At 44.9% G+C, this 24,702-nt stretch overlaps 2 protein-coding genes across 14 annotated transcripts in view; one reads left to right on the forward strand and one right to left on the reverse strand.

Moving 5' to 3' along the window:
* LOC307042238 (whirlin-like) overlaps positions 1-24,702 on the reverse strand; it is a 366,287-nt gene that overhangs the window by 163,386 nt on the left and 178,199 nt on the right. For 10 of the 11 annotated variants that reach the window (XM_079686030.1, XM_079686031.1, XM_079686023.1 and 7 more), the window contains one exon: positions 12,459-12,495. The exons of the other annotated variant lie outside the window; for it this stretch is intronic. In XM_079686030.1, coding sequence (XP_079542156.1) covers positions 12,459-12,495 — 37 coding nt within the window. The remainder of the gene's footprint in view (positions 1-12,458; positions 12,496-24,702) is intronic. 11 annotated transcript variants of the gene reach the window in all.
* Positions 4,344-6,629, forward strand: LOC307042240 (uncharacterized protein). Of its 3 annotated transcripts, XR_013809044.1 has the most exons (8): positions 4,344-4,431; positions 4,539-4,623; positions 4,714-4,848; positions 4,937-5,094; positions 5,210-5,317; positions 5,681-5,924; positions 6,016-6,172; positions 6,270-6,629. XR_013809044.1 is itself a non-coding variant. In XM_079686034.1 (6 exons), exons 1-6 carry the CDS (start codon positions 4,426-4,428, stop codon positions 5,690-5,692), a joined length of 504 nt encoding a protein of 167 aa, XP_079542160.1. In that variant the 5' UTR covers positions 4,344-4,425; the 3' UTR covers positions 5,693-6,629. The 3 variants fall into 3 exon arrangements, 1 of the variants encoding a protein (XP_079542160.1); XR_013809043.1 differs by having other exon boundaries at positions 6,016-6,629; XM_079686034.1 differs by having other exon boundaries at positions 5,681-6,629.

The following is a 24,702-nucleotide window of genomic DNA, read 5'->3' on the forward strand; positions in this document are numbered from 1 at the left end:
TGGCTATTTGTGTGTTTTGCAACATGTTCTATGGCGGGTCTCTACTGGGAATTGTAGTTTTAGAAGACGTTTTCGTATTTCCCATAATTAGAAGTTGCCAGTATTAAACTGTACACCCCTGGAGGTTTAGGGGAGGGGAAACACATTGGTGTTATCACATTTAAAACATATAATTAATAAATGGGTGAAAATTGCTTGTGTCGAAAATGTTCAGCATTAATATATACCCACATGACAGCTAAGGTCAGAAGAGCTTTATTTAATAGCTGGTTTTATGTCTGTGACCCCTTCTGTTGTCAATTGATAAGCCTTGAAATAGCACTTTTCAAGGTTCAGAGGCACATTTTGCAAATTTGGCAGTCGTCATCGATCATCTGAAGATAAGATAAGATATACTTTATTGATCCCAAGTTGGGAAATTTTTTCATTACAGCAGCATGTACAACATGCAATTTATTGAAGTTAACCTGGAATTTTGACTCCACTACATTTATTTGAGTTACTTTGCAGATTCTGATTAATGATCTGAAATATAAACAACCCTTAAATCAGACTTTAGTTACACCTGAGCAAAATTCAGGGAATGTGATTGTCAAGTGCCAACAATCAGGATAGATATTTGATAGTTGGTGGATGAAAAGACTTAACATTTATCTGCAGATCTCTATAAAGTATATTCATTACTCGTTATTCTCTACTAATGGTTAATTAAAGACTGTATATAATGGTTATTTTGCACATCCCTTTCAAGATGTTCTAAGGTTTATTGACAGTTTAATACTGGCAACTTCTAATTATGGTCGAAGTACTATTTGTCAGTTACCACAGAAAACCTAAATAATCCAAGGACATTTTGGAAAGCCATTAAATCGATATCCACCGGTGAGATCCGTAATGAGCTACCTCCGTGCCTTACCACAGCATCTGGCTCTATATTGGACAGGGCTTCTATGTTAAATTGCTTTAATAAGCATTTTGTGTCCTGTGGTTCTCTGTTTGATTCTGTTTCTAACTCTGCTTCTGTGAACACCCCAATCAGTGACTCTGACTAATGTGGTCTGGAAAACCTTTTCAGTTTTACTCCTTTTACTGTTGATGTTGTTCATGAAGCATTAACCAAGCTAGATCCTAAGAAACCGGCTGGCCCGGACAACGTAGAACCTTTCTTTTTAAAGATAGCTGCAGATTTTATTGCTCCTCCTCTCACTACTCTTTTTAACCTCTCCCTCAGCACAAATGCAATTCCAAAAGTATGGAAGTCAGCTTATGTCTTGCCTTTGCTAAAAGGAGGGGAGGCAACTATTTTAAATAACTATAGGCCAATCTCTAAATTGTCAGTTCTGGCGAAGGTGCTCGAACGCCTAGTGAGTGAACAAGTAAAGGAGTTTTTTATGTAAAAATAATATCCTGTCTAAACATCAGTCAGGCTTCAGAAAGCAACATAGCACCATCACTGCCACAATGAAAGTGGTGAATGACATTACGAGTATTTTAGATAATAAGCAGAGTTGTGCAGCTCTATTTATTGACCTTTCCAAAGCATTTGATACCGTCGATCATTGCATCTTAAAGCAGAGGCTACTCAGTATTGGCATATCCAGCCATGCAGTGGGGTGGTTTGTGAACTACCTCTCTGAAAGGTCCCAATGTGTTCACTTTGATGGGCTGTCTTTTGAGTGGTTAAACATTGCAAATGGTGTTCCTCAAGGTTCTGTTTTAGGTCCACTTTTATTCTCCATATATATCAACAGTTTAGGTGAAAATGTGGATGAAGCTACTTTACATTTTTATGCGGACGTTACCGTGATGTACTGTGCAGGTCCCTCCATTAAGGAGGCTGGTGTTGAATTACAGGCTGTATTTAACATTATTCAGACTCAGCTCGCTGAGCTTAAGCTTCTTTTAAATGTTGATAAAACCAAGGTAATGCTATTTTTCAAAAGCTAGACAACAGAGCCAAGTACTCAAAGTGGTTACATGTTATAAATACCTTGGTATCTGGCTTGATGATTGTCTTACTTTTAAACTTCAAGTCAATAACCTGCTTAAAAAGCTGAGGGTTAGGCTAGGTTTCTTTTTCAGAAACAAGTCCTGTTTCTCGCTTGAGACCAGGAAAAGGCTAGTCACTGTGACCTTTTTACCTGTGCTGGACTATGGTGATTTGTTGTATACAGAGCTCTCAAGTCTCACGCATTTGGCGTGAGACACACGCATTTCACTCCATTCACACGCTCACACGCCACACCTTGTATTTCACACGCAGAGATTTCTTTCCAGGGTACCGCCCACCAAGTTGCACCACAATTTTGTAAACAAACTAGTTCAGAATCACTGTAGCCACGCATCAACCAATCAAAAGAATGTAAGCTGTCGAACAGCCAATTCGAAAATAACATGGCTGTATCCGGGTAGGATTTAGAAATTCCGCTACAACATTACATTCTGATTCCATTCCAATGATTAAGACGCTCGCTGAAGAGTAACCAAAGAGGACGGCTGTCACATAGTCTCTCACTGACATTTTGCGTGGCTACAGACTGCTCGACGTGGGAGAAGACCATATTTTCAGTACAGGAAGTCATCTCATCATTGATTTCCGTTGTTATGGAATATATGTCCAGGGAGCTTTTAACGAACAGTTTGACTGACTAGACTAGAGTATGCAAGAACTAGCCTAGCTAGCCGGTTGAATCCCTGCTAGCTAACTTCAGCAGCTATTCTGACGCTTGTTTTCTTCGGAATTTTGCGCCTACACTAACTTATTATAATGATTATTATTGTTACGTATTATTATCATTGTTGTTATTGTTATTGTAGTAAGCACCAAGGCTATTAGCTCCCTTGTTGGACTGTCCCTGTGTCTCCTATTTTCCCGGTGTGTGTGCGCGCGCGCCAGGGCTGGAAATTAATTTTTCTAAACATTTGAATATTTACACAACACATGAACATTTACCAGCCATTCAGTAGTAAACCAATGGTATATTTGTATTATGTATTTAAAATCTACCAGCCACTGTTATGTTTTACCAGCATTTGGCTGATGGTTGGTGTTCATTTCCATTCCTGGCGTGAGTGTGTGTATATTTTATCAGAAAACAAAGCAAATTAATAATTATTGCATTTGTCTTTCAAAGATGTCAGGAAAGAGGCAACTAAGCATTCTTTCATGCTTTCAAAACAATCAGCTCCCTAAAAAGGTGGCGAGGTCAGAGGACACTGTAGAGGAGGCAGTAGAGGAGGCAGTAGAGGAGACTGTGGAGGAGGTAGAGGAGGCAGTGGAGGAGACTGGGGAGAAACCATTGGAAACAGAGAAAAGGAGAGGATTATGTGGAGCAGCCACATATAGGTGTTCCTTTAAGAAGGAGTGGTCAACTCGATGGCCATTCATCACAATGGGTACCACCAGCTCCTTCTACTGGTGCTCAGTGTGCAGACAAGAGAACTCCTGTGCTCATCAAGGCGTGAGGGACACAAGCAGGCATGTGAAAGGCAAGGGACATCGGGCCAAAGAACAGTCTCTAAATTCAGTCAGCAGTATTGCACAGTTCTACGTGCCAGAAACTTCTGTTGGAGGCATGAGTGTACAAGAGGCCAAGGTACATACAGTACAGTGTAGCACAGGAAAACTAAAAAGCTGGCGGCAATATTGGATCAATTACATTTCTCTTCAAATTGATGGTCATATTACCTTGAAAATGTATTTAAGGTTATGAGGTATGTAATCAGTTGTTTCTGTTGCAGACCAGGAGGGCTGAGGTGAAGGTTGCTGTTGCAATGGTGCAGCACAATGTTCCCTTTGCCGTTGCTGACCATTTCAGCCCCTTGTACAAAGAATGTTTTAGAGACTCCCCTACAGCTCAGGGCTTTACGAGCGCAAGCACAAAAACAACGTGCCTCATAAATGAAGCAGTGGCACCTAATTTTAAGAAGGAATTGGTGATGAAGATGAGAGAGAATCCCTTCACACTTGTCACAGATGGCTCGAATGATACTGGCATGTGCTTAACAACTTCTATCAGTAATTAGTACTTATTTTTTATCCATTTCTACATGCACTCATACAATTTGAACAACATATTGTTTTAGTTATGGTCCTTATTGTTACAGGTCTAGAGAAGATGAATCCTCTCACTGTCAGAATTTTTGACACCAACAAAGTTGTGCACAGGTTCCTTGATATGTGCACCACCAGTGGGCGGAGCTGTGGCACCGCTGAAGTGATCTACACAAAAATCAATGACACCTTGCAGAAAAATGACATCCCTTGGAGAAATTGTGTAGGTCTCTATTGACAATGCCCCTGTAAATACATGTGCCAGAAATTCAATCTCAGCCAGAATGTTGAAGGAAAATGGCAGTATTTACATCCATGGATGACCCTGTCATATCATCCACAACACTGCCAAACATGCGGGGCAGAAGTTTATGGAAGTAAGTTCAAACATGTATACTCTATATTAACAATCCGTTAAGCCCAATGCCATGTAAAACAGATTGCTGATAGTGTTGCAATAGATACTTGAATTCACGTATTGCAGATATCCGGATTTGATCCAGAGGATCTGACCGTGGATGTTGGGTACTGGTTTAAAGGAAGCACGAACCGTAAAGGTTACCTGGCAGGTTTGTGATTCAACCAGCTCTACTGTTATACAACAAAATGCAGACATTTTTAGTTTGTTTACTGTTGATGTTATGTTTTATATTTTCCAGAATTTTGTGAATTCCATGAGAGCGAGTACATGGAAATGCTGCTGCACATTTCAGTGCGATGGTTAAGCCTGGAGAGGTGCATCACACAAATTATGCGACAGTATGGGCCACTTACCAGCTATTTTAAGTCTTTAAGTATGTTGTTTGTTTCATTGACAGTAATACAGGTGCATTACACCAGACTAAATGTGTACTTTTAAGCACTGACTGTGTTTATTTACAGACGAGAAACGACCAAGATTTAGAAGGCTGGTGGATGCATTTTCCAACCCCCTGAGTGAAGACTACCTACTCTTCTATCAAGCGACGCTGCCAGTGTTCACCCTACTGAACCTCCTCCTCCAGAGAGAAAGGTCTTCCATCTTTCAGCTCCACGGAGAGGTAAAATGCAAGGGTTAGGCCATCCTGCTGCCAAATACAGTATGTCTGCTTGAATTGGCTGATATGTCCTTTTTCAAGTAATACATGGAAATGTTTTATGAACTATAATTTGCAGATGACAAAGTTCATCAAGAAACTGTGTGCGAGGTTCATGAAGCCGTCAGCACTACAGGGCCGACAAGTCCATGCATCTTCTACAAGGACCCACTATACCAACTGCCAGGTAAAAGTTTCATATAAGGAGATACACCTGTATTCTCATTGACCTCAAATATACTTTTTGGGAAGATTGTTGTTATTGGGCGAGTTGGGTGATATCTCTGTTATGGCTGTTAAAAAGCATAAATGTGTGTACACATTCCATGCTTGTGTAAAATGGTATGCTTACATAGAGGAATACCTTCAACCACTTGCACTTATTGTGCACATAGTGCTCAAAAATAGACAGACGGAATCTATACACTGACTATTTGTCTAGTTTTGAGTTAAATTGCCAAGTGAAATCCCTGTCTCTACCTGATGCATATTGTTGAAACTATCTGGACTTAATTTGCTTCTCTATCTCTTTCTGTTCTCTGTCTGGTAGGAGAAAAACTAAATGTCTGCTTCACCACCAGAGCTACCCTCAATAGGCTCCTTGAGGCTGGAAACATCACACCTCAGGAGGTGCACCTATTCCAACAGGCAGCACTGGCATTTCTGGTCAGGGCTGTGGAGTATGGCATCAATAAACTCCCTCTGAAGGAAGCTCTTCTGAGGCATACAAGATTTGTGGATGTGCAGCAGAGGACTGAGTGTGGGGTGGAAGATGCCCTATACTTTATAGACAGGTAAGGGTTTCCACATTTTCCAGGATTTCAACACATTCAATACTTTGATTGAATACATTAATCAGTTCTTTACACATGGTGCTCTTTTTAGATTTCAGGAACTACTACCTTTCCATGGGCCGGAGGAACAGGACAAGGTGTGTGAGGAGTTCCTGGAATATCAACTGATGGATATCCCCATTCCCCAAGATCCCACCACCTTTGATGTTGAGGAGTTTTGGGGGAGTATGTCCTCAATCAAGTGCAAGGTAAGAAATATTTGGCACCACATGACATACACATAATCAATTGAAATCAAAAGCAAAGCATTTGAGTAATAGAGTCTCTTGGTTCCTTTTTTTAAAGGTGACCGGTTTGAGCCAGTTTGGGAGGCTCACTAAAATAGCTCAACTTGTTCTAGTGCTCCCTCACTCTAATGCCGACGCGGAGTGGGTTTTCTCGATGGTTGGACTGAACAAGACAAAAACTAGGAACAGCTAGGCCCTAGACGGAACACTGTCCTCCATCATGACAGTGAAGATGGCAGGCCTGGAACCAAACTGTTTCAGATGGGAGCCACCAAACACAAACAAACAGACACACACACACACACACACACACACACACACACACACACACACACACACACACACACACACACACACACACACACACACACACACACACACACACACACACACACACACACACACACACACACACACACACACACACACACACACACACACACACACACACACACACACACACACATCCCTTCACTAAGAATGAAATAAATATGTTTTTATTTGTATGAATTTATGTGTCATTTATCAGATAAGACCACCGTTCCCACCCAAAGCCCTGCCGCTGCCAAATTCTCACTCTGAACTCTGTTCAAAACTTGAGAGCCCTGTGTATATGTATTGCCTGAACAAGTTAGATGCCACCTATCACAGTGCACTGAGATTTGTCACAAATTGTAAAGCACTTACACATCACTGTACACTGTATACCAAGGCAGGTTTGTTAAGGGAAATGTTTACATACTGTATGTCCTCAGTTATTGTATGTATCGAGAGATTGTGTCTATTCTGTACTATAGGGATGTAATACTGTTATTGTACCACTGTGAGGCACTGTAGTATTACGTGCTAAGTAATGACCGGGCTTGCGTCATGTAAATGAGGGTGTGTTCACCTGATGCACGTGTACACTGTCTATCTTTGTTCTCTTCTAAGTTAGCTCGGCTGAGCGAAGGAATCACCTGTGAAGCAGAGGAATAAATCATGCTCAAGGGCTAAACAGTTCATCGTGTCCGTCTCCAATATTTCTCCCCGAGTGCAGCGTAAGAATAAGCTGCCATCCTAAACCTCAACAAGGTTTGGGGTTATAACTGTTCGCCTAGGGCGCCAGATCTGGGGAGGCGCTGCGCTGGCAGTTCTGGGAGGGAAAACTTTTTTTTTGACCGTTGGGGCTCATCCTAATTTTCGGCCTTAATAATAATAATAATACATGGGACTTTTATATCGCTTTTCATGAAACTCAAAGACGCTTTGACAGAGAATTTAAGAAAACACAAAAAAAAAAAAGACAAAGAAATACAAAAAGAGATAAACAAAACAGAAAAAATACGGGGGGAGTGGGGTGGTCAGTGGTTGAATGCAGTGTTGAACAGGTGGGTTTTGAGTGATGTTTTGAATGCTGTGAGGGAGGAAGAATCTCTGATGGATTGGGGTAGTGAGTTCCAGAGGGTGGGTGCAGCAACGGAGAAGGCTCTGTCGCCCCAAGACTTGAGGTTGGTCCGGGTGGGGAGGGACAGGAGGTTGGCATTGGCAGAGCGGAGGGAGCGAGTGGGAGTGTGTCTGTGGAGGAGGTCAGTCAGGTAGGATGGGGCCAGGTTATGGAGGGCTTTGTACGTCATCAGGAGGATCTTGTACTGAATTCTCTGGGGGATGGGGAGCCAGTGGAGCTTGATGAGGACGGCCTTGATGTAACAACATTCATAATTAAGTAAATGTAACACCCTTTTCACCCCGGTTAGACGTTTCATTTGCCCGGTACGATGGGCGCTTTAAGTGATGAAAATGGGGGATGTTGGCTTATCTGGCGCCCGCAACTCACAGCCAAAATGCGAGTGAGCGAGTGAGAGAGGGAGGGTGCACCGGTACCGGCGCTGTTGTTATTAGAATCTGGTGCTAGCTGCTCTAACGGATATAAGAAGAAGATGTTTCTACAATAATGTGGAGGTAGAGTCCTCTCCAGTCAGACTGAGAGGCTAATAACTACAGCTCAGTGAGGTAAAGGACTCTGAGTGTTTAGATAGTTAACTTTAGTCTAAGTTCAAACGGTTTGGTCACAAGTTATGTAAACACATATTTCCAAGGCACTCCTTTATGATTATTGGGATAAACAGGTTTGAAATCACTCCAATTTAAACTATAGGACAGAAACCAAAAATATCCTTTAAAACTGGAGAGATAAAAACAAAAATGCATAAATAAATAAATGTTAAGGTAAAATAAGATATGAATGAACAACACAAATAAAATAAGTTACATTAATTTGTTATTGGCTATAGGTTATTGGTTATGTTCACTGCATGTGTGTTCTATGTTCACCTCTGCTGCATGTGTGTTCAGTGCCGTGTGTCTGGCAAATAAAGTCAAGACCCCCTCAAAAGTTAGGGTTTATTTCATTTTAAGGATGAGCACCAAGCAACATCTCCAGGTGCTCCTTTGAGAACCAGGGCAAAAAAGTTATGTGCACCCCTGTTTATAAAGCTGTGTCGGGTATTATATCTGCTCTCTGATAACACAGAGAGTTGCAAGCAGCTATTGTCTGAGATCGCATGATGTAGTCTTGTTAGATGCGCCAAGAGCAAGGGCTGTCTTAGGTAAGACAGCTTTTATGTGCGCAGCTCCACTTGCTTGGAACATTCTTCAGCAAGAATTGAAACTGAGCAATCTCATTCCTCTGCATGTTTTTAAAGCTAGGCTAAACGAAATGCTCGTTGATATTATGGGCACTTGTAAATGTCTATAACTATGTAAATGTATCCTGTAAATATAATGTTTTATGTTTCAAGTGGAACTTATATGCTGCAGGTCTCCCTTGAAAAAGAGATCTATGATCTCAAGGGACCAATCTGATTAAATAAAGGTTTGAAATGAAATGAAAATGGGAAATACGAAAACGTCTTCTAAAACTACAATTCCCAGTAGAGACCTGCCATAGAACATGTTGGGAACACACAAATAGCCAGCATGTGTAGTTCTGGAGGGTCGGGTGGGGGTGGACGTGTTCGAATCCTGTTTTGGATAGTGTGCCGTCGATGGGCTTCATTCCATTTCAAAGTGCTGTTTGACGCTCTTTGTAACCATGCCACTCCAACATCCAATCACAGAGCTTGAGGACTAATCACCGGGTTTGTCAAGTAAAGCAGACTGGTGTAGTCCCAAACGAAAGCTGAGGATTATGTGTAGTGTAGTGTCTTCGGCCATCCTAAACTCAGAAAAAACTATTTGTTTCTCCGAATCGAAGGGGAAAAACACAAAAGTATTGTACACAATTTAAACCAATCAATGTTGTGTAATTAAAAGGTATAATCTGGTGTTTTTGAGTTGATGAGTAATGCAGATATCACTGTAAAATCAATCAACAGTAGAGAGAATACTTACTTCCAGATGTAAAATTCTCAAAAACAACTACTGTGGCCAGAAAACGTGAGATCGTAACATTCTTTTCTATTCAAATGAATAGCCTGGTGCATGGTGGGGCGCATTGTAGGAAAGCAAGACAATAAATGGCAAATATATGTAGAAAATAAACATATTTAAGTTACATCCAAAACAAACGTAATGTGGTAGAAAATACGTTTCTAGCTTAACATAATTGAGAATGCGTGGGAACTTAATTTTGAGGAGACAGGGTTGACTGTAAAGATGAGTGGACCGAGTACCGAGCCTTGGGGGACACCATGGTTAACAGAGAGGTAGGAGGAGCTACAGCCAGCGTAGGTCACAAATGGTGTCCGGTGAGAGAGGTAGGAGTGGAAGAAGGAGAGGGCGGAGTCGGTGAGGCCAAGATGTCCAGACAGGAGGGTGAGGAGGATATCATGACACATGGTGTCGAAGGGTGCAGAGAGTCTAGGAGAATCAGTTTACTGATGTGTCCTGAGTACTAGGAGCAGTGCTATATGCTGAGTATGCAGCCGATATTAAGCAAAGTCAAAAACCTGCTAAAGCCGACTAGCATTAAGTAGTTTTATCATAATGACTTGATAGGGGGGGTTAATTTGTATTTAGGTTGCAAAACATAATTGAGAATGAAATTGAGTTCTGTGGGAACGTAATTTGGAGGAGACAGGGTTGTTACAGTATACATACTTCCAATTGGTGAAATCATCCTCCGCCATGGTCTCCAGTTCCACTCATCTGCCAATGACACCCAACTCTACGTCAGCACAAAACCTTCTGCCCAGCCCCTCCACGCCTTCATCACCTCACGCATGGACTACTGCAACAGAGTCCTGTCCAGGGTTTCCATCAAAACCCTGGACAGGCTCCAGTATATCCAGAGCTCTGCTGCTAGGGTCCTTACCCACACAAAGCCTGGTAGAACTTCACCCCTAAACTTTCACTGGCTTCCAGTCCCGCATCACATATAAACTCCTCCTCGTCACCTACAAGTCCCTCCATGCCCTTTCCCCTCAATACCTCATAGGTCTCCTCCACCCATACATCCTGTCCTGTACTCTGCGATCCTCAGACTCCGCCTGCTTTCCATTCCCCATTCACGCCTCCGCACTTTCTGGGACCGTGCTTTCAGTGTTGCTGCCCCAACACCAATTCTAATTCTCATTCTTTATAACTTTGAGTCATTATTTTCTATGCAATCGTTGACAATCTAAATAAATAATGATCTGATGCAGCCACCTCTCTCTGTCTGCAGTAGGCCTACCAATTTGTTGTCCTAATCAATGACTGTCATTACATCTTTCTGTCACAGGACTACTTTTTGTCACCACATTTGCTTTACAACGGTTCAAGATGCTGTCAAGCTACTATTTTGTAAGATAAGATATCATAGAGCAAAACATTTCTTTTAAAAAAATATTTTTTTCCATTAGTTTTACCAAAGTAACTTGATTTAATTGTATTTAAAATAAAATGTACAAAGAAATAAATCCTTAAAATCTGCGTGTTCTGTTTCTGTTGGAATGTGAAGGGTTAAATGCCGTCTCTGCGAGTTATGTGAAGACGGGAGAGCTTGTTGGTCCCTCTGTAGATTCACAGAGGACTAGCTATAGTAACTCAACGAGAGAGTAATGTCAAATGACAGTACAATTGACCAATCATATTTTCCCTCTAAATGGGTGGGCTTTATTTTCACGGACTTTATGACAAGTTCCGCCCGCTGTGAGGTTTATACTTGTGTATAAAGTGGTGCAGTGACGCGTCCTAAAACCTAGAAGTAAGCTGCGCTCGGGTTCCCTCGACAAAAAAGCAATGGGATTTCTCCATAGGGTTTTGGAAAATAGCTGGAAATAAGGTCTGTGGAACGAACCTGTTAGATAAATGCACGTTTTGTTCAGCCGGATAATATCCACATGTCTACCCTACTTTTATAATTTTTTAATCATAAATCGAATCGATAGATTTATGATGGATAGATTTATGATTAGCATAAGTTCGTTCATGATGGCTCACTTCAGTGATAGTGATGACATCGTTGCGAAATTATTAACCGAGTCATTTTCAAGATTGAGTTACAATGATAAACTGGAGTGGCAAAGGATCAGCTGCATGACCCGCCATCAAGTGCTTCATCCAAAAGGACAGGAGGATGGACGTTCTGTTTAAGTGATTTGATCATCTAAGGTAGGCCTAAGTCATTTTCAATGTGGGCCACCGTGCCGACTTAATTAATTTGTAATTGTTACTTGGCTGTGGGTGCCCTGTCATGATAGGTGTTTATATAAATGGTGTTGTTTTGTGTGATAGAGGGTCGCTGTCATTGATGTGTTTTGCACCCCGGGCCGTTGTTTCGATATTCCGCTGAGGTACACGCTGAGACGTAATAACTCTTCTTTTTTTTCGGGTCAGAGGGCCTAGGTATAAAAGTCACGGCTCACCACTGTCATAGAGTAATGGCATCCTGACATGAAATGGAGTCACACTCCTCTGTGTTGTAATCGGAGCTACAGTCCTCCAGTTCCCCCTCAAGTTCCCCCTCCGCTCCCCCTTAGGTTCCCTCTCCACTCCCTGTCAGGTTCCCCCTCGGCTCCCTCCCAGGTCCGGGAGTCCGGGAGGATATCAAGAGATCACAAGTTTAAAAATGGTAAAGTCTAGGTGAAGTCACAAGGTATTAATGTGAAAGTCAAAGTCTATTTTGATGCTGTCAAACTAAGTCTAAAGAAATGAAAATAATGTCCAGATTCTGATTGTAGATCAACATGTTGTAGTGAAGAATCTGTCATGTCAGTACTATAACATGCACTTTGAAGAGGCATAATGTATACGGAGGGCAGTAGTGCATGGCTGCCTTTCTTACCTTTCCCAATACAAGTGTAGCTTTGGCAGAGGATGGCCTGCAACAAAGAAGAAAATAATGCAGAGCATATTTAAGAAAACCATCATCGTTCAGTCCCGAAATGTGAGACAAATAAGGAATTTTTATTCGGAATCATTATATTCATCTTAGAAACAAGTTGAACTGAGAATAACACATAAAGAAAACCTATCAACATGAATACCTGTACGCCCCGCCAATTCTTATGCATTTAGGAAATTATATAACAACCAACATCACAGCCTAGCAGGCAACGAGTTTAGTGAAGTGTGGAGCAGAGAGCTGTCTTGTAGAGAAATACCTCCCCAAATTCTCAATCAGAGCCAGCTCCATCAGGGCTGGGGGACAGATGGATGAGCCGGAGAGTCTCTACACAAATCTGCTGTCAAAAAACGGTCTAACACAATCCTCCACTGTAGGGAAAGATGTCCATGTCCCAGATCCCCGAAGGATAATAGATGACATTTGTACAGTGCCTTTCAAGGGGCCCAAGGCCGCTTTACATGGTGAGCAAACAAACAAACAAACAAACACTGAAAAGGGGCAAATAATAAAGTAAAAAAATAAATAAATAGCAGTAGGAGTGGAAGCAGGGGGACTGTGATGGGCTAGGGAATGCTCCGGTTTTTGGACACAATTAACATGGGATCACTCCGGTCAATGTACGTACTTCGTCTCACTGGAATATTAATGGCCAGATTGAATACAACATCGACCCAATTTCTCCGGTCAATGACAGGAGAGTTTTGAAAGTGACAAAAGACTGTTCCACACATTTAAAAACACTTAATCAATGTTTACCCAGGATCCATGCACCTTCCCTGACTTGTAAAATGTGGTGATGCGCCCTGGAGGTATCCTACTATTTAAAACATGTATACACTCATGTACACCATTCATAGGGTTCCCTAACACAATGCACATAGTCTGGAGCTCTCACTGGGGTCCTGCATAATGCTTTAATCAGGCTTGTCCATTTGGCTATCAGATTGTTAACGAAATGGACAGATCCACAGTTTTCCCCCTAAAAATGATTTTTAATCATTGTCTTTGCATTTAAATGATGGATGCTATCATCCACATGGTTCGTTAACACAATGCACATAGTCTGGAGCAGCAACTCGGCCATTTTTACCTGCTTGTCCATTTGCCTATCAGTTTGTTAACGAAACGGACGGATTTCCGTCCATTTGCCTATCAGTTTGTTAACGAAACGGACAGATCCACCATTTTCCCCCTAAAAATGATTTTTAATCGTTCTCTTTGCATTTAAATGATGGATGCTATCATCCACATGGTTCCTTAACACAATGCACATAGTCTGGAGCTCACTGGGGTCCTGCACAAGCTTTAATCAGGCTTGTCCATTTGCCTATCAGTTTGTTAACGAAATTGAAAGATCCACCCTTTTCCCCCTAAAAATGATTTTTAATCGTTGTCTTTGCATTTAAATGATGGATGCTATCATCCATATGGTTTATTAACATAATGCACATAGTCTGGACCTCACTGGGGTCCTGCATATGCTTTAATCAGGCGTTTTAACACTTTTTCCCCACGAAAATGATTTTTAAACACTTTTATGGGGCTATATAAATCAAATTCCGGGTAATGCGGAGCACAATTGTACCTTTTACTATTTTAATTTATTTGTATTATATATCTTTGGTCTATAAAAGTGACATTTTTGGATTACTTTGTCAGTTTATGGAGCTTATCCCACAAATCCTGGAGGTTCCAGGCCGAATTTGGGAGCTCATAGGCGGCCTGCCATAGGCCCCCACCCGTGGAAAGAAAAAAGAATGAAAGAAAACGGTCAATTATATCTTAAAATAATCAAAAATGAAGTTTTTTGAAAATGTTGAATTTTTTCAGAGTGCCAACCGAGAAGGGGCTCCAAAAAGCTCAACCCTTCGGCGCTTCAGGCCGAAGCCACGGAGACTTTTCCACCCCCCCCGTTGCAACTTACAACGGAGAGGGGAATCTGAGCCTCCCCTTCTCTGTCAAAAAAATTCATTCATCATTTTCAGACTACTGTCCGCACGAAATCAGAAACCCGGCTTTTGAGAGGACTCAGAACAAAAACGGCTGTGTAACATCATGGAGGAATTCATCCGCTCTCTGTGCACTTTGGCTCGGATACATTTGTTGCCTCGGAGACCCCCCAGCATGGTTCTTAACAAACTTTAAGTTTTTTAAATGACCTCTGGAGGAATGCAAGGGGAGTTTGATGGGACTCTAACTGCCTTATTAGGCACTATTTTGGGATACATTTTTAACACTTTTAGCCCTTTTTTATGGTTCTCCAAAAAGTTGACTTAGACTTTTTCTGAGTCTGGAGGAATGCAAGGGGAGTTGGCAGGGGACTCTACCCGCATTATGAGACAATATTTTGGGATACATTTTTTTATTTTCACCCATTTTCTATGGTTCTCCAAAAAGTTGACTTAGACTTTTTCTGAGTCTGGAGGAATGCAAGAGGAGTTGGCAGAGGACTCTACCCGCATTATGAGGCACTATTGTGGGATACATTGTTTCATTTTCACCCAATTTCTATGGTTCTCCAAAAAGTTGACTTAGACTTTTTCTGAGTCTGGAGGAATGCAAGGGGAGTTGGCAGGGGACTCTACTTGCATTATGAGGCACTATTTTCGGATAAATTTTTTCATTTTCACCCCTTTTTTATGGATGTCACAGATCGAATTGCAAACGCGACCCGCCATCGGAGGGCCTCCGCCGGCCCGGCCTCGTGCCAGTGCTCTGGCGGTCGGTTCCTCCGAACTGCGGGTTCAACTCTGATGGCCGGGAGGGACGAGGGAACCGTCGGGGGGGTCTGCTGGAGGCTCCTGCTGGAGTCCTGCGTTTCACCGGGACCTGGCTCGAAAAACTCGAAACCCTGACTCCAGTGCGGTGTGGCGGCCGTGCGCCTCCGGGTACCTGACTCCCCTGCCTCCTCCGTGTGCTGCGTGGGGGTAACCCTGCTTGTCCGTTACCCTGTGTGTCTCTTACCTCCCGGACTGACCGATATGAAGCGTTTCCAAGTGGAACCGTCTGACCACCACCACGGGTTCCGCAGCGGGCTGGAAGTTCTACCTCCCCACTTCGCCGCGGAGTGCCAGGCAAACACCTGTTTCTCTAATCCTCCACTGTTGCATAGCGGCCTTAGTTGGCTGCGGCATTCAGCAATTGGCCTTGCTCCGGGCACCGGTTCCCTCGGGGACCACGGCTCGGTGGCTTCACATGATATAGGGTCGACCCTACTTCATCACAGGCTACCTGTTTGATCCTGCGTAACAACCAGATATATGCTTGTCTGCAAAGAGGGAAATGCCTGGTCCCGCCCGGGTGTTCCTCTTTTGTGACAGTGTATTGAAGCATCGGACCCAATGTTGCCATTACCAGCCCCGCGGAGGTGGGACCATTTAAGCAAGTGCAGCGCATTCTCCCCGACAGTCCGCCAGCAAACATGGAGGCTCCTGCCGGGTGCACCAAGCGTTCTCCCCGACAGTCCGCCAGCAGACCTGGAGGCTCCTGCCGGGAGCATCAAGCGTTCTCCCCGACAGTCCGGCGGCAGACCTGGAGGCTCCTGCCGGGTGCATCAAGCGTTCTCAGAACGCGAGGTGCCTCCGGGTAACACACTAACTCTGAGCACCATGACTCAAGTGCGGCGAATGCCGTAGCGCATATATGCTTGTCTGCAAAGAGGGACATGCCTGGTCCCGCCCGGGTGTTCCTCTACGGCTAGTGTCCAGCCAGCTGCGGTATCAGCAAATTTGACCCACCACCAGGTTCCGGTGCTTGGCGGTCGGTTCCTCCAAACTGCGGGTTCAACTGTGCTCCTGGAGCGGACAAAGATATGTGTATTTTCCTGAAGGATGGAAATAAACAAAGAATTATATTTTACAGGACATGACGGATATATGTGTTTTTTCCAGGCTTTTTGGAAATAAACCAAATGTGATTTTGCAGGGCATTACGTAGCTCATTTACCCATGTGATGTTGTGCAGTACATTACTGAGCGCATTTAACGATATGGTGTACCAGGAGAAGTGGGATGCTGCCATGTCCCAACTGGTCTCCGGAGGAATATAAGGAGAGTTGACAGGGGACTCTGCCCAGTGCTTATGGGCCGAATGAGGGGTGTGTTAGAGGGGAAGGCTCTGGCTGTTTCTGCAGCCTCTGCTTCTACCTTCTCTCCCCACCCCGATACCAGCGCGTGCCTGCTGTAAAAGGCAGGTGCACTGGCTCTCACTGCCACTAACTAGACCCTCCAGAAAAACGCGATTCTGCCATCGCAGAATTTACCGCATAATCAGCTAAATGGCGCAGATTTTTAAAAGGACAGATATTTATCAAAAGGCCGCATAATCCCCGCATTTTTCAACGCAAAGTTGAGGGAAAAAAAAGTTAACTCGTCTTGACGTGACGTCATCAGCTGCGGCATCACAGAATGTAAACAACACTGTATAGAGTGAACGTGTGGAGCTCACACGATAGAGAAAACACCAAGATGAAAAAATCTAATCCATCTCATTTACCGACGAACATTTCTACCAAAGACCGGGCAAAAAGTGGGGGGAAACTATTCTGCACCCCATGCAACTGTGTGCTGGCTACAAGAAACGAAGTGAGTAGCCTACAAGATTGAAGCTGGTCAGATAACGAAGGAGTGGGATGGAGCGCCCGGAAGTACTGTTATCCCCACGTTTTCGTACCCAAAACTGTCTTGTGAGCTCGTGGCAGAACCATGAAACAAAAAACAATCAATGTATCGGACCCATCACCAGCCCCGCGTTGGTGCGGAGGTGGGACAATTTTAACCAGGTGTTAACCCAAGTCCTCCCCTTGGTCCGTGTTCCCTGCATTGAAGCATCGGACCCATGGTTACAATCACCGGTTAGCTAACGCATATAAACGGAGAAACAGAAAACCATTTAAATACAATTCATTGTGTGTGTTTTAGGAAGGATGTTGTCCGAATGCCCGGTGTGCAGACTCTGCTATCTGGCTTTGAATAAGCACCTTAAGCACAAACATGCAGTGCGGAACCTGGAGGAAAGAGGCATCATTCTTAAAATGGCCAGTGGCAGAATAAATGTTCGGACCAAACCCTGTCCCATCACAGGGTGTTCGTATGCTGGGAAGAGACTACACCGTCATGTAACTCGTGACCACCCTGAGTTCTCCCGAGATGAGGCACATCAGGTCATGGCAAGGCTGAAGCATAGTGTGGCCATGCAGTTGCTCTATGACCTCCGAGAGACTAATCCCATCATTGGAATGGCTACATCATTGGATATAGACAATGAGGAGGAATACCCGGTGCACCCTCCACCCTTCTCCCCACATACCGAGTGTGACGAAGAGGACTGCAGGCAGGTGAGGCTGGAAAATGTGGCATTGAGGGCTCAGAAGGATGCCCTCATTGATGAGGTGAAGACCCTGCGCTCCAGGCTGAAACAGGGTCTAAAACCCAGGAAGCAGAGTGCCACTGCTGCTCTGCTTGAGGAAGACGAAGCATGTATACGATTTAAGGACCTAGCAATCTCAAGTACCCCCGGCATGAACACAGTAGCCTCCGGCAGCAATACCCCTCTCAAGACCCTGGTGAAGACTGTGATGCGGTCCCCAGAAGCCTCCGGTAGTGAGACCCCGGTGAAGACTGTCATGCGGTCCGTAGAAGCCTCCGGTAGTGAGACCCCTCTCAAGTCTGTGATGCGGTCCCGAGAAGCCTCCGGAAGCAAGACCCTGGTAAAGACTGTCATGCGGTCCGTAGAAGCCTCCGGTAGTGAGACCCCTCTCAAGTCTGTGATGCGGTCCCCAGAAGCCTCCGGTAGTGAGACCCAGGTGAAGACTGTCATGCGGTCCATAGAAGACTCCGCTAGTGAGACCCCTCTCAAGTCTGTGATGTGGTCCCCAGAAGCCTCCGGAAGCAAGACCCCAGTGAAGACTGTCATGCGGTCCGTAGAAGCCTCCGGTAGTGAGACCCCTGTATGCGAGAAGACCCGTGCGTCTGTCTCCAATAAGCTGAAAGCTAATCTGGCTAAGGACTGGCCCTCTCCCCCAAATCACTGGTCCACTGGGAAGGGACGGGGGAATACCATGCGTGAAATCACGTTGCCTAAAAGCATGGAGACGTACATTCAGACATACAGAGGTCATTGTGAGGGTGTCGCACCGACAGTAAAAAGGAAAGAGAATTGTATGTCCAATGTCAGCCGGATAAAGAACTTCCTAGTATTCATGGCCCATGGTGTTGACCGGCTGTCAGACTGGCTGTTTCTAAAAGACACAAAGAGGGTCCGTAGCTGGAGCGAGTATATTTCAAAGTCGGGCCGGGCAGTCACAACATCGCTGTTGTTCCTGAAGACTGTGAACCATTTCCTGAGGTACTTGTCTGCGTCAAAGCAACGGGGGTGCAGGCTCACCCAGTCTGATATGACCCACATCATCAGAGAGGTGACAGCCAACATGAACGATTTCAAAAAGTCCGTCACTGTCCACCAGTTTAAGGTGAAGAGGAACAAGCTGGATTGTCTGCCGAGCCAGGCGGAGCTTCTCGCCGCTATGGCGGCCGCTGAGAAGCGCATCCCTGATCTCCTTGACCTGATGGCTAGCAATCCGACCTCAATCGCCCAGTACCTGCTATATGGCTATCTAACCCTCCATTGGAGCCTCCTGTATGGCCACCGTCCGGGTGTGTACGCAAACATGACCAACACGGAGGTCTTTGAGGCGGACAGAAGGGGCACTGCTGAGGGCTACATCATCCACGTGCAGGATCACAAGACTGCCAAGACATTTGGCGAAGCACAGCTGGTGCTTACAGTAAAGGAGTTTAGCTGGGTCATGCGGTGGATGGGGATAAAAGAGGGCTTGTCGGGTCCTCAGAGTGAATTCTTCCTTTTCACAACGGGGAAGCACGCCTCCAACAACCTGAACGCTCACTTGAAGAAGGCTTGGGCTGATGCTGGGCTAGAAACAGCCGTCACCTTCACCATCTTGCGCACTGCCCTGGCTGACAATATCAAGCATCACCAAGATCCAGAAAGCAGGTCGATTCTCGCTAGGTTTATGTGTCACGACGTAAGCACTGCAGACCGGTTCTACGCAAATACGCCTGGAATAAAGGAGGGATTGAAGATCCGCTCCAAGTTCAGGGCGGCAGCAGCTGCAGCAGCATCATCAGAAGGAGGTCTACCACCGTCAGCTACCTCCGAAGAGGGCTCAGGGGCGGAGAGCAGCGATACCTCTTCTTCAGGGCCGGTTGATACTCCTGATGAGGGGACAGGGGCCGTGGACTCAACCTTTTTTCCCCGGTGCACCGTACAAGTTAGACGGCTAATATGGCCCCCAGGCCCCTGCTAATCATGTTTTTATTATGTTTATTATGTATATTTTGTATACTGTTTTTGTAAAAATCGTGTAATAATTAAATAAATAATAAAACATTAGTATAACCTTGAAGGTTCCCAGGGGACAATACAGTGCCAGGTATCAGACTATTTAAACAATGTTTACCCATGATTCAGACACCTTCCCTGGCTTGTAAAATGTGGTGATGCGCCCTGGAGGTATCAGACTATTTTAAACATTTTAAGCATTTCCAGGAGAGGTTACATGTTAAATTATATTGTGCAAAATGACAGGCTACAACTCTCTTCCAGACGTTTAAAAACACTTTCCCCGACCATTTAAACATTATTTCTGGCTTGTAAAGTGCGGTGATGAGCCCTTGAGGTATCAGACTATTTAAAGGGTTACCAGGAGCATGAGAATATCCTCCACAAGGGAGGGGGGGGTGGTGCTGTGAATAAGGCAGAATATGGATGCCGATGTGTGGACGGTAAAGCACCGCAAAATCCACCCCCTTTAGGGTTACCAGGGGCATGAGGTTCTGTAGGGTGTGATCATCTGGGTTTAGTCCGTGGGGGAGTGCTTAAGTCCGGGGGCCCGGGGACTCACGGTGCACGAGGTATTGGAAGTGCCACTGTTGCCGGAGGTCCTTAGTCCGTCCTTTGGGGCTCTGTGAGGGGCTACAGAGAGGTGGTTTTCCCGGTCCCTCTCCTGGAGGTATGAAATAACCTGAGCTCCATGTGAGGGAGAGAGGCTGGAGGTCATTAGGCCGTCCTTTGGGGCTCTGTGAGGTGCCAAAGAGAGGTGCCTTTCCCGGTCCCTCTCCTGGAGGTGTGAAAAAACCTGTTTGCCCGTATTAGGAAGCCAAGCTGGAGCTACTTTGGGGGTCTGTGAGCAGCTACAGAGAGGTGCTTTTCCCGGTCTATTTCATGGAAGTCTGACATGAGCAGAGTGTGCATGCTTTGAAACTAATACACCCACGCTTAGCATGCTATTTTAGGGTATAAATCTTATCTTATCCCCATGGATGTACCTGTATTTAAAAAAAGCTTACAGCACCGGGTATTCCCAGGCGATCTCCCATCCAAGTACTGACCCGGCCCGACCCTGCATTACTATGGGTCTCTGAAACAATCAGACTTTTACCACACTGTTAGCAGGCTTTAATCCGATTTTTAGCACTCTTTTCCCCGCAGAAGCTAGTTTAAATCACTGTGGTCACCATGGTGGGGATTTAGGAATGTACCTGTGTGTGGTGCGGAGCTTCCCTGCACTTTAAATCCATTGATTTGCCCTGTTTTTGTTGTATTTTTTACTGTTAATGCACTGTGCTCCCTGGGATAATGCGCCTTCCTGTGGGGACACATGAGAACTGCACTCAAATCACTTTGTGCTTTTTAAACAGTTTAAAATAGTTTTTTCCACATTTAAAAACCGCTTTCTGCCCTGGAAATCATTTCTAATCATTATTACCGTTATGGAGGGGCTGCAGGAACACTTTCCCCGCCTTTCAAACATTTATTCCTGGGTAAAATAATCCATTTATTCCACCTGCTTTGCGTCAGCACCTGCGGCTGTCGGATTGAAACAGTTTAATGCACTTTTAACACTCACGTACCCAGGATTCCTGCTCCTGGACCTCTGCATGTGTGTGTGCCTTTGAGCCTGGGGCCCTGAGAGCAGTGACTCTGCCGTTTTTACCTGCTTGTCCATTTGGCTATTCAAATGTTAACGAAACGGACGGATTTCCGTCCATTTGGCTATCAGAATGTTAACGAAATGGACAGACTTTCGTGCGCACCAGCGGCTGTCGGATTAAAACAGTTTAATGCGCTTTTAACACTCACTTAGCCAAGATTCCTGCTCCTTTCCTGGGTTACAAAGTGAGGTGACGCAGCCTGTCCTCTGGGTGGGCTCTGTGGGGGGGGTATCACAGCCTGCCCCTCTCTGCCTGCTGCTGCGCTCTGCCTGCCGCTGCGCTCTGCCTCTATCCACACAACTTTCCCCCACCTCTCAGAGACTTATTGCTGGGTAAAAAAGCCATGTGCACCGCCCTGGTTCTCTGCACGTGTGTTTGCCTGTGAGTCTGAGGCCCTGACCGCAGCGACTCGGCTGTTTTGACCTGCTTGTCCATTTGGCTATCAGAATGTTAAGGAAACGGACGGATTTCCGTCCATTTGGCTATCAGATTGTTAACGAAATGGACAGATCCACCGTATTCCCCCTAAAAATGATTTGTAATCATTATTTTTGCATTTAAATGATTGATGCTATCATTAATATGGTTCCTTAACACAATGCACATAGTCTGGAGCTCACTGGGGTCCTGCATATGCTTTAATCAGGCTTGTCCATTTGGCCATTCAAATGTTAACGAAACGGACGGATTTCCGTCCATTTGGCTATCCGAATGTTAACCAAACGGACCGACTTCCGTGCGCATCAGCGGCTGTCGGATTAAAACAGTTTAATGCGCTTTTACCACTCACACAGCCAGGATTCCAGCTCCTTTCCTGGGTTACAAAGTGAGGTGACGCAGCCTGTCCTCTGGGGCAGCCTGCTCCTCTCTGGCTACTGTCCACATGCAAGCATTCTTCCAGGTAATGTCTGAGAGTCATTTCAAATGGTTTCAAACTGCTCTGGGTGTGTGCCATCCGTGGAGTCTCTCCGCCTCTCAGAGACTTATTGCTGGCTAAAAAAAGCCATGTGCTCCGCCTCCTGGATCTCTGCATGTGTGTGTGCCTGTCAGTCTTTGGCTACTGTCCACATGCCCGCATTATGAGGCACTATTTTCGGATACATTTTCTCCTTTTCACCACTTTTCCCTGGCTAACATTAGGTCTATCACTCTGGCTAACTGCACCACTGTCGGTCGTCTCCCGAGAGTAGACATCCATTGCCCCTAAATAGGGTTAGGGGGTCAAAGGCCATGGTGAACAGGTGAGTTTTTAATGATGACTTCAAGATGTCCAGGGAAGCAGCATTGCAGATCTCTGCAGGAAGTGCATTCCAGATGGGTGGGGCCGCAACACTGAATGCCCGGTCACCAACAGTTCGGAGGCAAGAGCATGGAATGGAGAGCAGGCCCATGTCTGAGGACCGCAGACTCCGAGAATGGGTGTAGGGATGGAGGAGGTCCGATAAGTACTGGGGGGCAAGGGCATGGAGAGAATTGTAAGTGAGGAGGAGTGTTTTGTACTGAATCCGGGACTTGACCGGCAGACAGTGTAGGTGGATGAGGGTGGGGGTGATGTGTTGCCAGGGCTTGGTGCGGTTGAGAAGCCTGGCGGCAGAGTTCTGGACGTATTGGAGCCTCTCCAGGGCTTTGCTGGAAAGCCCGGACAGGATTCCATTGCAATAGTCGAGGCGTGAGGTGATGAAAGCGTGTATTAGCGTTTCTGCCAAAGATTTAGAGAGTGAAGGCCGGAGTCTGGAAATGTTTTTGAGATGGTAGAAAGCAGATTTGGTGACAGATTTGATATGCACCTGGAAGGAGAGAGTGGTGTCCAGGATGACTCCCAGGTTGTGGACTTCAGTGGACGGAGAGATGGAGCAGCCGTCAATGGAGAGGAGCAGGTCTCCAACCTGACCTCGGTTTTATTGCTGTTTAGTTTGAGCAGGTTTGATGACATCCAGTTTTTTATGTCCTATAGGCAGTTGACAAGGCATTGAGGGGGGAGTTGAGTTGACGGTTTGGTGCAGAGATAGAGCTGTGTGTCATCAGTGTATGAATGAAAGCTGAGACTATGATGGCGGATAATTTGACCAATTGGGAGCATGTAAATGGTGAAGAGGAGGGGTCCAAGCACAGAGCCTTGAGGTACACCTTGGTTGACTGGGGCCGATGGGGAACTGCAGTCACTGATAGATGGACCGTTAGTTAATTCACATTACTTTACTTTGATTAATTACGGATTTAGGGGGGGAGAGAGCCATTGATGTAAAGGAAGAAGAGGAGAAATAAAGCAACCAGTACGGATGATGATCATTTTGATGAGACAAGTTTCCAGTTGTATATGCTGCTTCCTGTTGGACAGGAATTCAGTCTGGAAGGTGCAGCTGGGAGAGTTTTTCCTGCAGCAGAGCCGGGACTATCGTATGAAGGCAGTGTTCCCGCCCACAAACAGGATCCTGGCGAGGGTTCCTACTGATTCCAGCTGCTGCAGGAGGAAGTGGAGGGCCATGTTGACTGCATCTTCTACATACCTGTTGAGGGTTTTGAGGTGTGAAAGGACAAGGCGCTCAAAAGACTTAATTACACAGAGGTAATCCGGGTCCAATGTTATTAAGTCCTGTGATCCTGGTTTATTTTTGGACGGGTATGATGGTGGACGAATTGAGCCGGCTGGTACATTGCAAGTCTTCAGTACATTTTGAAAATGTCTGTAAAAACTGGGGGCTGTGGTCCAGTTTGTTTGCATGGAGACAGTTGTCTTTGGGACGGGGCTTTAACCATCTGGCTGAGGTTCCTCCAGACAGAAGCAGTCACTTGATAAGAAATGTTGTAATTTAACATCTCTCAAAGATTTCTTTATTTTGTACTTTGCCTCTTAAAATCTGGCCTTTGTCACTCCTTAACCTGTTAAGCCCGGAGCCTGTTTTTCAGGCCTCAGGCTCGAACATGACATGCCCAGAACAAATGACTATATCTTCACTTCTAAAAGGGGTAAATTAATAATCTTTTTTATCAAAGCAATGATACAAATGTGGGTTGGCTGTGGAAGTGTCAGAATCAATATAGATGTTTTTATTTTAAAGTAAATTCAGATTGAACATAGTAAAGAAATGTAATTTATAGATTCCATCTAAAGAAAAACCATTACTTATAGTGAAAACCACCCTTGAATGATGGGATAGTAGTCAAAAACC

This window comes from Notothenia rossii, assembly GCF_949606895.1.
Source record: "Notothenia rossii genome assembly, chromosome: 6".
NCBI lineage: Eukaryota > Metazoa > Chordata > Actinopteri > Perciformes > Nototheniidae > Notothenia > Notothenia rossii.